The 15,063-nt window shown below is 38.7% G+C and overlaps 1 protein-coding gene across 13 annotated transcripts in view; it reads left to right on the forward strand.

Moving 5' to 3' along the window:
* DLG2 (discs large MAGUK scaffold protein 2) overlaps positions 1 to 15,063 on the forward strand; it is a 1,590,913-nt gene that overhangs the window by 1,484,781 nt on the left and 91,069 nt on the right. For all 13 annotated transcript variants that reach the window (XM_072610680.1, XM_072610682.1, XM_072610692.1 and 10 more), the window contains one exon: positions 13,214 to 13,390. In XM_072610680.1, the coding sequence (XP_072466781.1) occupies positions 13,214 to 13,390 (177 nt within the window). The remainder of the gene's footprint in view (positions 1 to 13,213; positions 13,391 to 15,063) is intronic.

Genomic DNA, 15,063 nt, shown 5'->3' on the forward strand with positions numbered 1-15,063 from the left:
CTGAGCACTTTTTACAAATGTTATTTCATTTGATCCTCATAGTAGTCCCATAAAGTAGCTGTTGTTATTATCCCTGGCTTACATGAGCACACACCTGGTAAGTGGCTAAGGCTAGATTTGAATTCAGATCTTCCTGACTCCAGGCCTGGTGCTCTGTCTACTGTACCACATCAGCTACCTCTAAAACAAGGGGGTTAATCTCTAGGAACCCTTTCAGCTAACATTCTACGTTTTGTGACACTTCCACTTTTGACTTATACTTTGTGATTCCAACACCTCTGACAACAATACCTGACCTTTTCTGTTTGCTGTTCTGAGATTCCCTTCCATTTCTAATGTACTGTTTTCTATATTCCATGAGCAGCTAGGTGAAGCAATGCATAGACTTCTAGGTTTGGACTAGCCATTTAATGTCAGTCTGCCTCAGTTTCCTCATCTATAAAATGAAGATGATAATTACACCTTCCTCCCAGGGTTGTTTGAGAATCAAATGAGATGATAATTGTAAAGCATTTAGTGCAATATATAGCACATAATAAATGCTATATAAATGTTGGCTATTGTTATTAGTAGCTATTAAGATACCTTCTATGTTCCACGCTCTTTAGTGCTGACTTTTGTCCTTTAAAATCTGCATGATTTCACCACTTAACTGTAGTGAAAATTTCTCCATTTCTCCACTAAAAGGTAGCATCCTAATCACACAATAAGGATCTTTTGAAATCCTTCAAGAAAACAGGGCATAAAGAAAAAGTCATGGATAAATCTTCTTCCCGTACTCTGGCAAATGCTAATGTAGTGGACAGCCAAAGATTTCTTTGCATTCATTTGAATATGAACTCCTAAGAGATTGAGTTTGTCCAAAGCCACTTTGTTTCAAAAACAAAAGCTAGAAAATACAAGAGAAAAGTATGTTTCAAACGGTTACTAGGGGTTGTCCTTAGTATTCTCTTTGGAAATATATAGCTTGACTTTAATAAAATCAGTATTTTTCAGGCCTAAATAAATGATGAATTGGGAGGATTTTAGGAAAGACATTGAGAAAATGGAATTCATTCAAAAGAGAGTGAGCCAGAATGGTGAGACGGGCATCTAGATGACATGTTGGATAGGGTACTGGGTCTAGAGTAAGGAAGACCTAAGTTCAAATCCTACCTGAGACATTTGCTAGCTGTGTGTCCCTGGGAAACTCACTTAATCCTGTTTGCCTCAGTTTCCTCATCTGTAAAATAAATTAGAGCAGGAAATGGCAAACCACTCCAGTGTCTTTGCCAAGAAAACCCCAGATGGGGCCATGAAAAGCTGGACATGACTGAAATGATTAAACAAATTAAAAAAAAATTCAGGATGGTGAGAGTCAGTTGAAGCTGTTTATACCTGAAATATTGCAACTTCAGACAAAGGCAATAGTTGTCTTTCATAGAAGGTGAATTGGACATGTTCTGCTTTGGATGCCTAGGGACAAGACTAGGAGCAGTAAGTACAAGTTATAGGGCTGAAGATTTGAGTTCAGTAAAAGTAAGAATTTCCTAGCAACTAGAGCTATCTGAAAATGTAATGTGTTTCCTTGGGAATGCATGAGTTCCCTGAAACTGGATTTCTTCAGACAGAGACAGGGCAACTAACTACTGAAGATGAACGATTCATGTAGATCTTTGGCACTCCACAACCTCTCCAAGTCCCTTTCACACTCTGAAATTCTGTGATTCCAAGATTCTAGAAGAGCAAAAGAATGAAGGGGGAAAGTACTCAAGTCTATCTGTATCTTAACAGTAGGGCTCTTAGCATCTCAAGATGACTTGATAGTACACACAACATCCCTGGGTCCTATGTAATTATCACAGAGGGGATGCTCGGATTGCTCACTTGATTACAGTTTGGTATCCCACGCTTATCTTTCTGTGTACTCATTTATTTAGCATTCCTTAGGAGAACTTCGTTCAGACAGTGCCTGACTTTTCAACTGTTTTTTCCTATGCAGAGAAATCTTATTAAAACACCGTTTGGAGCCATGTGGGTTTCCCTTTATCCTACTCCTCCCACACCCTCAAATTATAGAGGTGCCCCAATCAACTTTAGAACCTTCCAGGATGACTTACTTCTTTGGGGGTATCTGGATTTCACATGGACTGTTTATTCCAGGATCAAGATTATAGGATTTGTAGCTAGAAGGAACCATAGATAATAGCCACCGCTAAAATACTTTACAAATATTATTTCACAACGCGGGGAGGTAGGTGCTATACCATCCTCATTTGACAGGTGAGGAAATTGAAGCAAACATGTTAAGTGAGATTTATCATAGAAATTATCTAGTACAAATAAATCCTGCCTCAGCTACTAGATGTGTGACTCTTTAACCTTAACTGTGACACTTAATAAGTCACTTAATCTCTTTCAGTCTCAGTTTCCTCATCTGTTAAATGATAATAGTACTGCCTTACAGAGCTGTGAGAATCAAGTGAGATAACATAGGTGAAGTCTTTCACAAACTTTAAAATATTTTGTAAATATGAGCTATTATTTATCATCATCATTTTGCACATAATGAAACTGAGGCCCAGAGGGACCTGCCAAAGGTTATACCCTATAATAAGTAGCAAAGTCAGAATTCAAACAGAGGGACTCTAAGTCTAAATATGTTGATCCTGGTACCTAACACAAGATCCTAGGATTTCATAATCACAGAGTTGAGAAGGGAACTAGGCTTACCATTTACTTAAAAAAAGTATCTTTGGTCACTTGAGATCTCTGAGTTTCCATTTCCTCATCCGTAACCCTAGCCCTAACCCTAATCCTAACTCTAACCCTAATAGGACTGTGAGGGAACAAAATGAAATATTCTAAGAAAAATACTACATCAGCTCTTATTGTTTTGCATTGATTCATTGTCACATCTGAGTGGTCATCCAGTGGCCTTTGTTCATATTATCCACCCTGTACACTCCTGGTTCTAGCCAATGTGGATTGCTTGGTATCTGCCTCTTCTTTCTGTCCTGTGCTTTCTTGTGTCACCAGTGCACAGAATGCCCCTCTCTCCCTCCCTTCGCATGGTAAACACACTCCACCCAGCTCACAGGCTCCTATGCCACCTCTTTCACCATGTCCTCCTTCATCCCCATTTTAAGTCTGTTCAAAGATGTGGGGCATGGGAGAAGTGCCTCATCAAACTGACATCTGCTAAAATACATTTGACAGCTTTCAAAAAAAGACCATTATTCTCTATTTATGCTAGGAAAGATAAATGAATTAATTAAAGAATCCTGGAATTTCTGAGTGGGAAGGGACTTCAATTTCCTCCTCTGTGAAATGGAGAGGTCGTGAGGAATAAGTGAGATAATGTGTAAAGCACTGTATAAGTGGGAGCTGTTACATTATTACCAGTGTGATTCTCTCTGGGCCTCCATTTCCTTTTCTGTAAAATGAGTGGATTAGAACAGACCATCCCCAAGCTTCCTTGCAGATAGAATTCTATGTTCCTAGGAGTCTGTGCCTCATCAGTGCAGCAGTGTGAAAATATGATTAGCTGAAGTGTCAGCAACAACACAGAATAACCACCACAGGGAACCTCATGAGCTGTGTGCCCTTCCTGCCTTCACCAGATAAACAGCTCCATTTAAGTTGTAGGCACTTGGACGAAGTGCTTTTCACTGCCTCTATACGAGCCTAGTCTCTTTCTCCTGCTGGTCAGGATGTTCTGTGTTGGGACCTTAGATGAGCTGGCTCCAGGTCGCTGCAGAGAGAGGAGGAGTTGGGGGCTGGAAGTGCCCTTGATGGTTGTCAAGGAAACCAAGGCCTCTGCTAACCTATAGAAGTGCAAAGCACAGAACCACGTTATGCATTGGTGTTTATTATCAGTATAACCTGGGCCTGATAGGAAGCACTAGGTATCGTGATCAGAGTGGTCACAGGACCTGAGTTCAAATAGCAACTGGGCTACTTAATACCTGTGTGATTTGGGGTAAACACCCCAGGATTAGAGGCATCCAAGAGAGCAATGGGTTCCCCATCCATGAAGGTCTGCTTTTCAGGTGTCCATTGAACTAGATGACCTTTAAGAAGCTTTCCAATTCTCAGAACCTATAATCTATCCCAAAGCCTACTCAGTTGAATTAGGAATTCGTGAAATAAGATACATGAGCAGTGCTTAACCAATTTTTACTTTTGTAGTAATAAGTGCTTGCACTCATGCAATGATTTTTGGTTTTAAAATTGCTGTGCTGACCCCAATGTGATCAGGCAGTTACTTACCATTCCCAAGGCAGCTCTAATGACAGTGAAAGCCTTCCTGTCTTTGGAGAGATGTGTCATAGGTTTCTGATGCTTTTCTGTGCCATTTTTCTTCAGCATTTGGACGTTAATACTTCCTGGTTCTGCCCTCTCTCTAAGTGTCAGAGAGGAGAGAAGAGGTTTACTTGGCCTCTGAATTAAGAAGCCATTTTATCAGAGTGGCTAGTGTTAGGATTGAAGTTAGGAAGGTGAGTGTTCAAATCTTGCCTTGGACATTGCAGAGGCTTGTGGCCAGAGGGAAATCCTTTAACATCTCTGAGTCACAGTTTCATCTGTAAAATGGGTATAACAGAATCCCATTGTGAGAGTGAAGGGAGACCATGCATGTTATTCACCATATAAACTTTAAACCACCACATAAATGTCATGGTGTCTATATTATCATAACCCCATCTTTTATGAAGGTCTGTGACTTCATTGGTGTAAAGAGCTCTCTAATGAGAAGACTCCCTCTGTCACTAACGGTACTGTTACTCATAGTCTTCTAGAGTTTTCTGTGCCCTGGGAATCCAAGAGATTGGTCCAGTAGGTGCCAGAGGCAGGGCAGGAACCTGGACCTTCTTCACTACAACGCCAGCCTTCTATCCGCCATGCCATGTTGCCTGTCTGAGTCTTATTACATGGTGAATCTCTCAAATTATATTGTACAAATGGTCACATTTGAAAATGACTTGGGAAGGACATATTAATGGTACTTTATAAAAGGTGGTGTGATGAATGAGCATGTAAAGAAAATTAAAAACTGATTATAGGCTTTTAAAAAAATTAGATAAGGGTAGCTCTGAATGTAAAATTCCATCATTATGCTAAGAAAAACAGAGGCTTTTGAAATACAATAACTGCTTCTAGGTAAGGAGTAGGAATCTGTGTAGCTTCTGCCTGAAAGGGATTTGGGAAAGAAGTCAGGCAAACACTTTCTTGGGAAAGGGTCTTGTGTTCTGCTAATTACCCTACCTAAGGACTGAAGTTTGCCTGAGTTAGGGAGGCTATTTTAACCACTGAAGGAGCCTCACAGACCATCTGTTGGAGGAATCAGTGCCAAATATAATCAGGAAGAGCTAGATTCAGATTGTGTGTGCCTCAGATGTGTGTGTATGTGTGTGTGTGTATGTGTGTGTGTATGTGTGTGTGGTCGCCCTTCATTGCCGAAGAAGACCATGCCATCAGAGAAATGATGACATGACTTGCACTTGACTTTGTTTTGAGTGAGGGAGAGCTGTGCAGGTCACCAGCCTCACTTCTCCTCCATACTTAATTGTTGAGTGGTCACAGAGGAAAGAGGAGAAAGGAAAGGGAATAACATTTTTGTAGTGTCTACTATGTGTCCGCAGGCATTTGTGCTAAGCATTAGCTTTGACACATATTATCTCATTTGATCCTCACAACAACCCTTCGAGATAGCTACTATTATTATCCCCATTTTGTAGCTCACAGTTGAAGAAATTGATACAAACAGAAGATAAATGACTTGCCCAGGATCACACAGGTTGGAGGAGTTGGGGGCTATAAGTATCTGAGGTCAAATTTGAGCTCTTGTCTTCCTGACTCCAGACCCAGTGTTCTCTCTGGTACCACCAGCTAGGCATGTCTTTAACCTCTCTGGGACCTAATGTCCTTGTCTGAATGTATGTAAAGTGTTTGGCAAATCTTGAAGTGCTTTAGGAAATGAATAGTTCTTGTTCCTATGTTATTATAATCCCCTTTTAACACCTCAATTCAACTAGAATTTTAATAAGCCCCTACTGTGTAATAGGTATGATGCTAGAACCTGGGGATATAAAGATGAAAATGAAAACCATCTGCCCTCAGGAAACTTTTATTCTTGAGGCAGGCAGAATAATATATACATGGAAAATTAAATTCAAAATATTTAAAAGTAATTTCCAGGGAGAGGATACAAGTCACACAGGAAGGACAGTTTGTTGACAGTAAACAGAGGGTGACATGGGAACAACAGGGCAAAATGGACAGGGAAACCAGAGAAATGAGGCTGACATAATAGCTCTGAGGGAGCAGAGAGTTCCATAACCATCAGGAAGGACCAGGAATTCAATGACTTCCCTTGTGCCCTGGCCACAAATCCAGGGTTCTCTTTACCACAGCTGCCCAACTCCCAAATACATAATCTCTTAGAATTGTTGTAAAATAAAATGATTTTCTAAGTTCACATGAAACCAACCCACATCTGCAATCTCCCAGTTATTTATTCCGCAGTATTTATGAGTTTAATTCAGTAGACTTGTCCAATGTGCCCAGCACTGTGTTGAACTATAGAGAATTACAAGATGAATATAAAACAAAAGCACAAGTCCTTGGAGAATTTAATGACAAGAGTTATAACTGCTAAGTCACTGACAAATGAGAAAAAGGGCAGGGGTATCTAGGAACTTCCTTTCTTCACCCTACTGTTTTTCTTATGGGCTCCTAGCACCTCAGGAAATAAAACTGGAAAACAAAACAACCTTTATATATATATGTATATATATATAATCCATCCTCCCATCAATTGTTAGCATCTAGGTCTATCATGCCTACACTGATACTACTTTTCTAACCCTAATGTTTTATTTATTTAATGGCTCTTACTAGGAACTCAGCATATCAGTATGATGTTTTTAAAACATCAGCCTTTGTCTGAGTACCAACAAGTAGCATAGGGCCTCATCAGAAAATCTGGGGCTTGTCCCAGATTTATTCTTCCTAACTGTTTGACTTTGGACAAATCACATAACTTTTCTGAGCCTCAGCTACCTAACTTCTGTGTTCAAAGAATTAGCATTGTAAAAGAACTTAGAGATCATCTAGTTAAACCCTGTCATTTTACAGATATAGACTCAGAGATCCAAACAAATCAATCAGCCTTTGTCCAAGGTCTCACAAGTTGGAAAAGGGATGCCTCCAAGTCACATCCAGATTCTCTAACTCCAAATCAAGGCCTCTTCCCACTTCATCTATAAAACGGAAACAGTGGTGCTTGAGCTAAAAGGCACTGTGTTCTAAGAGTTAGGGACATGGCCTTCTAATCATAGGTCCAAATCGTTCCTCTGACAAACCCTGACTGTATGATCCCAGGACAGTGATTTAACCGCCCAATACCACAGGCCTCTTCTTTGAATGTATTCGAATCAGAAAAATGGTTTCAGTTAAGTTGGAAGAGGTAAATTATAGTAATAATAATTATGACATAATGTGATCTATAATACATACATTATAATACATAATACATACCTGTAGTAATACATATATAGTACAATACAGTATGTTTGTTTAGTTGTTCTCAGTCATGTCTGACTCTTCTTGACCCCATTTGGGGTTTTCATGGCAAAGATCCTGGAGTGGTTTGCCATTTCCTTCTCTGGCTCATTTTGCAGATGAGGAAACTGAGGCAAAGAGGATTAAGTGACTTATCCAAGGTCATATAGCTAGTAAATATCTGAGGGCAGATATGAGTGCAGGAAGATGCGTTTTCCTGACTCCAGGTCTGGTACTCTACTACACTGATATGATATGATATGATATGATATGATATGATATGATATGATATGATATGATATATGATACAGTAGCTAGCATTTATATAACACTTTTAAGGTTTGCAAAACACTCTATAAATATCATTTCATGTTATCCTCAAAACAACCATGGGAGACAGGTGCTAATTCTTATTCCAGTTTGCAAATAAGAAACCCAAGCAGACAGAGTTTAAGTGACTTGCCCAGAGCCACATAGCTAATAACTGTCCTAGGCTAGTTTTGAACTCTTCCTGACTCCGGGTCTCGTGTTCCATCCACAGTGCCACCTACATATGCAAATGAAATCATTTTATCAGCAAGTCTTCTTCCATACAATGCATTTACCCTAGCCATAGCTATAACAATTGAGGGTTGCTTCACCATCCCACAATCTTGGGCTGAATTTTGTCAAAACAAACATGGCAGACTCCTCTTTGTTTGCTATATTCTTTAGATACATCATCTTTGATCTCTGTATCCCAGATAGGTCCATCTTCTCTTTGAGGCTGAAAAATACTGGACAGTTGGAAGCTCTGTGTTATATGAGTCTGCAGGGAATCGGCTGCAGCTCAGCAGCTACAGCAGCTAAAGACTCCAAGTTGTAGAGAAAGGTGCCAACAGGCATAGAGGAGTAAGTTGTTCACTGGGAGCTCCTAAAGAAATCAGGTGTCTATTTATTTTGTTTTTTAATAGAGATTTCTATCTCATTGCACAGTTGTGAAGATCAAATGAAAGGATGAGTGCAAAAGCATCAGTTAATTGTCACTTTCTCTGTTCTTTTATTTTTGCACCTAGTATGGTGCATCCATCACACATAGCATGGGTGCACAAAAGTGTGTTGAATTAATAAAAGCATGAATGAATAAGGAACAGAAATATAATTTGCATTTTTTCAATTCCAACAGCTATAGCTCTTATCTGTCAAAGAACCCCCAGTGAAAATTGCAATTATAAATTAATAAAATTAACCATGATACATCTATATGGAAGATCTCAGTCCTGTCTTAACCATTAATTTCCTATGTGATCTTGGGTTAGTCCCTTCACCTCACCTTCAGTTTTCCCCTCAATAAAATTAGGGGTTTGGACCAAGTGATTTCTAAAGCTTCATCTAGCTTTGATGTTCTATGATACCTTCCTTCTGGGATTACTTCCCATTTAAATTGTATCTATCTTATAAATATATAACTGTTTGCATGTTGTCCCCTCCATTAGTGTGTGAGCTCCTTTAAGGCAGGAATTAATTGTGTTTTTACTTTTCTTCATGTCCTGAGTATTTAGCACAGTCCCTGGCACATACTAGGTGCTTAATCATTGCTTGTTGATTAACTGATGCTACGTTACTTCCATCCTGTTCTTTCATCCTTGGATAGAGTGTATGACTGAAGGAATTTTGTTCCAAGCATATTAATTTTTTCCACAGTTATTTTTAGCTGTAAAGAAGCTGCCATCAGCTCTTTCTTGTTACCATGACAACAATTGTGACAGCTATTTAATTTTTTTAAAACATATTTAATGTTCTTGGATGAAATATGTTCTACAAATCCAGGGAAATCACATGCAGAGAGGTTTGGCATCCATGAATGAGTCAATTTAGAACAAAGTAGTGGTGAAAACTCCCTCCTGAGAGAGAGGCCAGGGATTATTTTTATATGTATGATGACTTTGAGAGTGTACAAATGGCCCAGTAGGAAGCCAGAAACTTAGTGGATTCCAGTGTTCCAGTTGTTCTAACAGACATAAAAATGGCGCATGCAAGTTCATCACTTTGAGCATTTGGTGGATATGTGTTTTCTCATGTCTACTAATGATGGACCTGAATGAATGAATGAACTGATAAATTGAGAAGCCTGAACACATCCAGGGGAGGTCAACCAGAATGGGAAGGAAGATGCATAGATGTGCCATGAAGTTCATTTGAATTTGGAATATCTAGCCTAAAGAGATGACTGGGGAGCAACATGACAGTTGCTTTCAAGTATTTGAATGGTTGTGATTTTAATTCAGTTCAAAATTACTTGTTTTTTGACTGCTATGATCATGATTCTGTGCTTTGGATGGAAGGATTAAAAATGGCTCAGATCTTACCCTCAAGGAGCTTATATTAGAATCATGTGAAAAAGGGATTTATTCTGCTGGACCACAGAGAACAGAATGAGAATCAATGAGTAGAAAATACAAGGAGATAGATTTGGGATGAATATGAGAATGAACTTTCTAATAATTAGGACTGGCCAAAAGTAGACTGCCTTTTTAAGTATTGAAGTCCTCATCAGTTGAGGCTGAATAGCCACTCCTCTGGAATGTTGTAGAGATAAATCATGTTTTAACTTAAGGTTAGTTTGGCTCACCTCTGACATTTCTTCCAGTGGAAAAAGTTAATATTCTGTATTTCACAGAATCATAGTTCCTTCTCTTCTCTGGGCTTCAGGTTTTTTAGGATCATAGTATTTAGAAAAGAATCTTAAAGATCATCAAGCCTAGAGGTTCTTCACCTTTTTTATGATGTCAGGGACCTCTTTGGCAATCTACTGAAGCTTATCGACTCCTTTTCAATATCATATCTTGAAATGCATACAATAACATACATAGGATTGCAAAGGAAACCAATTTTATTGAAATATAGTTATCAACAAAAAAAAATTTTTAACCCAGTTCAGAGTCCTAGGTTAAGAAACTACGATTATGTCAAGTCCCTTAATTTTATAAGTACTACAATTGATCCATAGAGTATAAGTGACCTACCCAAGGTTATGCAGTCATAAGTAGCATACCTGGGATTCAGATCCAATTTCCTCATGTATAAAATGAGGCAGTTTATCTAGATGATCTCCAAAACCCTTTCTAGTTTTGTGGTCTTAGCTTCTAGGTTTATGATTCTGAGTTGTCATGTATAGTAACAAAAAGCACAATAAATGAAAACCATTCTAATTCCAGCTCTTTTTACAATTAGTCACCTCTGCATAAGGGTATTCTTTGGGCAGCAGCGTACATTGTCTCCTTAGGTAGAGTGTGCTAAAACAAAGGCTGTAGCTCTCATTCATACATGTCTAAAATGTGAGCTCACCACCTTTATTGGCCAGTCCAATTCTAAAACCTCAAGGTCTTTGAGGACAAGACTCAGATTTGTTGTTGTTGTTTTAATACATGTCCCAAGAGCTTGATTCAGTGCAAGAAACTCTGGGGATGCTCCATCAATAATTCCTAACTGTCTGACTCTGCAAGCCACCAGGAACCTGAGATGAAACTGATAACATAGTCTTCTTGGGATCCAAAATAGACATGATTCTCTTGTAGCTTCCATGCCATCTCAAAAGAATTGAATAGATTTTCATTGAACATACATGCTGTCAATATGTCAATAATATATGTCAATATCATTATTGACACATAGGCTGTCAATAATAATGATGATGATGATGATGATAACAAATTCAATTAGCTCACTCCATATTTATTGTCCCTACTTCATACAAAACACTATGTTTGTTGAATCAACAAAAGATTAGAAACAGATTTTGTTGTTCAGTCATTTTCAGTTGTATGCACAAATATTCAGTCTGTTTCTGGGTCCCTATAAGTGAAAACTTTCCAGCATGTTCCTACCCCAATAGAATAGACTTTAAGATCCCAGGATCTCCTTCATGGCATAATAAGGCATTGAAATGGTGTCATCATCTATACTAGAGACAACCAATCAATGTTCAGCTTGGACCTGCAGGAGACCTGAATCTTGCCTGATATGTCTATTGGCTGTATGATGTGCTCACTTAACCTATTTCAGTCTCAGTTTCCCCATCTATAAATTGAGGATAATAATAGTACTTATTGGCTGTTGTAAGGATCAAATCCAATACTATATGTAAAGTACTTGTAAACTTTGAAGCACCATATAAGTGCCAGAGATAATAATGTTTTATTATTTTTATTATTTCTGATTGTCCTTCAAATGAGCACAGATTTAAATATTTATTTCTGAAGGGAAATAGGAATGCTCTCCATGTTTCTTCCCTAAGTTCTCCTTTGTTTCTATGCTCCTTCAATCCTTCTGATTGTACCAACAATGATAACAAACACAGGATGTTCCAAAAATCTTAGTGCCATTTAAATTTAATCTCTTTATGCTAAAAATGGCACTAACCCTTTTGTAATACTCAAACAATGGAAGGTTTGCAAGGCTCTTTAACATGTAATATCTCACTTGATTTCATAACAACACCATGAGATAGGTCTATTCAATATTCTTATACCCTTTTCAAAATTTTTTTTAAAATAGCATTTTATTCCCCCCACCAATTACATGTAAAAACAGTTTTTAACATTCTTTGGGATTTTTTTAAGTTCTGAGTTCCAAATTCTATCCCTCTGTCCTCTCCCCCTTCCCTAAAACTTTAAGCAAGGTTCTTATACCCTTTTTAAAGAAAGCCTTCATCCCTGTTAACGCTTCTCTGATTATGTTCCACCAAGAAGAGTGTTTCCTGATGAGAAGCAAGTAAGAGGCAAATAGAGACCTGGAATTGAGTCACAGAGTATGAGTAATAGACACAAGTGGAAAGGAATAAATCTCCAACAGGTTGTCAAGGCTGTCTAGCACAGTGTTGGCCACTTCCCATAGAAATAGAGACTAATAAACCTTATGCAATGATCCCTGTGGGCATATACTGACTTAGACAACTACATAGTAACATTATCCATTTTTTATTATATTTTTATTCATGCTGTTAAATATTTACCAATTACATTTTCATCTGGTTCAGCAGTACTCCGTAAACTGGGCTGTGTGTTTGACACCTCTGATCTTGTAAATATGCAAAACAGAGAATCCTCTATTTATGAAGCTGTATATGGTGACTTCATGGTGTAATCACATTCATGTAGGTACTTGATAAATATTTAGTGATTGATGGATTGGTGGCAAAGTGGATAGAGTGATGGGCCTGACGTTAGGAAGACTCATCTTCCTGAGTTCAAAATCTGGCCTGAGACACTCACTAGCTGTGTGACCCTAGACAAGTCATTGAACCCTATTTGTTTCAGTTTCCCCATCTGCCAAATGAGGTAGAGAAGGAAATAGCAAATCTCTTCAGTATGTTTGTCAAGAGCACCCCAAATGAGGTCACAAAGAGTCTGACATGACTGAAACGAATGAATGACAAGACAAGGACTGATCATGCAAAGAGCACTGGGGTTGGGCATAAATGATCCAATTTCAAGCCTAATAATTGACACTGATGGTAAGCCTTTGACTGTTACTTAGACTCTCTAAATATCAACTTACCTATCTATAAAATGGATTGATAGTACTCGCTATAACTATCTTGTAGGGGTAAGTGAAACTATGTATACAGATTGCTTTCTAACTATAGTTATTCTATGTCCTTTTGAGCATTTTTCTTTCTTTTCCTCTCCAGAGCCATGTTTGACTATGACAAGAGCAAAGATAGTGGACTCCCAAGTCAAGGACTGAGCTTTAAATACGGTGACATTCTCCATGTTATCAATGCTTCTGATGATGAATGGTGGCAAGCCCGAAGAGTGACTCTAGAGGGAGACAGTGAGGAGATGGGTGTCATCCCCAGCAAAAGAAGGTAATGATTGCTCTTCTGATTTCATAATTTATGATCTTTAGCTTTTATGGGATGGATGAAAGAGAAAAATACAGAGATATCAAGAGAGAAGGAGACTGAGAAGACAGAAAGTCATCTCAAAAGACAGAGGGTCGCAGAGATGGAGGCAGAGATAGAAACAATAAGAGAGAAAGAAAGAGAAAAAAGTGAGAGAAATAAAGAGAGAAATAAACAAAGACAGAAGGAGGAAGGGAGAGAGACAGAGACAGAAAGAGAGAGAGAGAATTTCCAAAATAAACCAGTTTAATCTGAGAATTCATCGAAGAGGAAATTGCCAGCCCAGACAGGTGACACCAATTAAATTTTCTCTTTCTACATATATTATGATTTTAATGAAAATTTGTGACTATGAGCTCATGTTCTGACAAGGCACCAAACGATAAACAAACAGTCTGTTCAGACTGTCTTGCTGTTTGTGCCTCTTGGAGCAGTTTAATGTACTCCAGTGCATGTGTTTCAGAACAAACTTGTCAGTGTATGCAGGTTACTACCTCTCCTAGGACCCTGAAAAGCCCGTCAGAGATATAGCAAGCACATCAGGCAATCTTTTAGAAGATTCATGATTGCAGTTGCCCATGCCAACAAATCAATAAATTAACATGGGTTTGTTAAGCACCTACTATATGCCAGGCCTTCTGCTAGACAGTGCACAATAATAAAACCATTCCTGCTCTCCTACAGGTTAGTTACATCCTCTCAGGGTAAATACTCTGCCCACATATAAGTAAATACAAAATAGTTATTTAGGCTGGGAAGGAGGGGGCATGTCATCAGCCACTTCATGGATGCATGAGGCCCTCATGTAGGAGGTAGTGGTGGGCCATCTCTAGTCATCCTAATCTATAACTGGCCACTGGACCCAAATGGCTCCAGAAAAGATAGTAAGGTTGGTGATTTTGCACAGCCCTCCCTCACTCAAATCCAATTCACCTGCAAGTCGTGGCATCACCTTCCTAATGTCATGGTCCTCTTCAAGAGCAAAGGACAAATCACAACAGTGTAGGAGGTGGCACTTGAACTGAACTTTAAAGGATGATAGGGATTTTAAGCAAGTGAGGAAGCAGCATATTCCCGGTATGTGAGGCACCTTATGCAAAGGTACAGAGATGAAAGATGGAATATTGTTTATTTAGGAGACTGAGGTTTTGTGTATGTATATGATATTACCAAATACTGGTGGAAAAAAATGAAAATTCTCCTAGAAATCTAGATGTTTTCTCTAGAGGATGCCAATCATAGCTGGCTATACATAAATACCAACTTTTGGGGAATTAGCCTTCCTTTCATTTTCATCCTCATCTTTGGCATTGTGTAGACACAGCCAGAGCCATTAACAGGGTGAATTTTCCTCCTTGGTCATCCTTGGCCAGGAATTTAAGAAGGTGGGCAAAACCCTTAGACTAGAGAAAGGATTCTTACTCTAGGGCAGCTCTGTAAACTTTAAAAAAGAGCTATAGCTATATCTCAATTTAATTGCTTTCTTTTGTCATTCTATTTATCTTATGTATCTATCAAAAATATGAATCTGAAAAGGGAATCAGAAGCTTCACCAGAGTGACAGAGGTGCCCAAGACACTATAAAATTTAAGAAATCCTCTCCTAGGGGCAGCTAGTTGACTTGCTTTTTGGCTCTT

This window comes from Notamacropus eugenii, chromosome 5 (genome assembly GCF_028372415.1).
Source record: "Notamacropus eugenii isolate mMacEug1 chromosome 5, mMacEug1.pri_v2, whole genome shotgun sequence".
In the NCBI taxonomy this organism is placed as follows: domain Eukaryota; kingdom Metazoa; phylum Chordata; class Mammalia; order Diprotodontia; family Macropodidae; genus Notamacropus; species Notamacropus eugenii.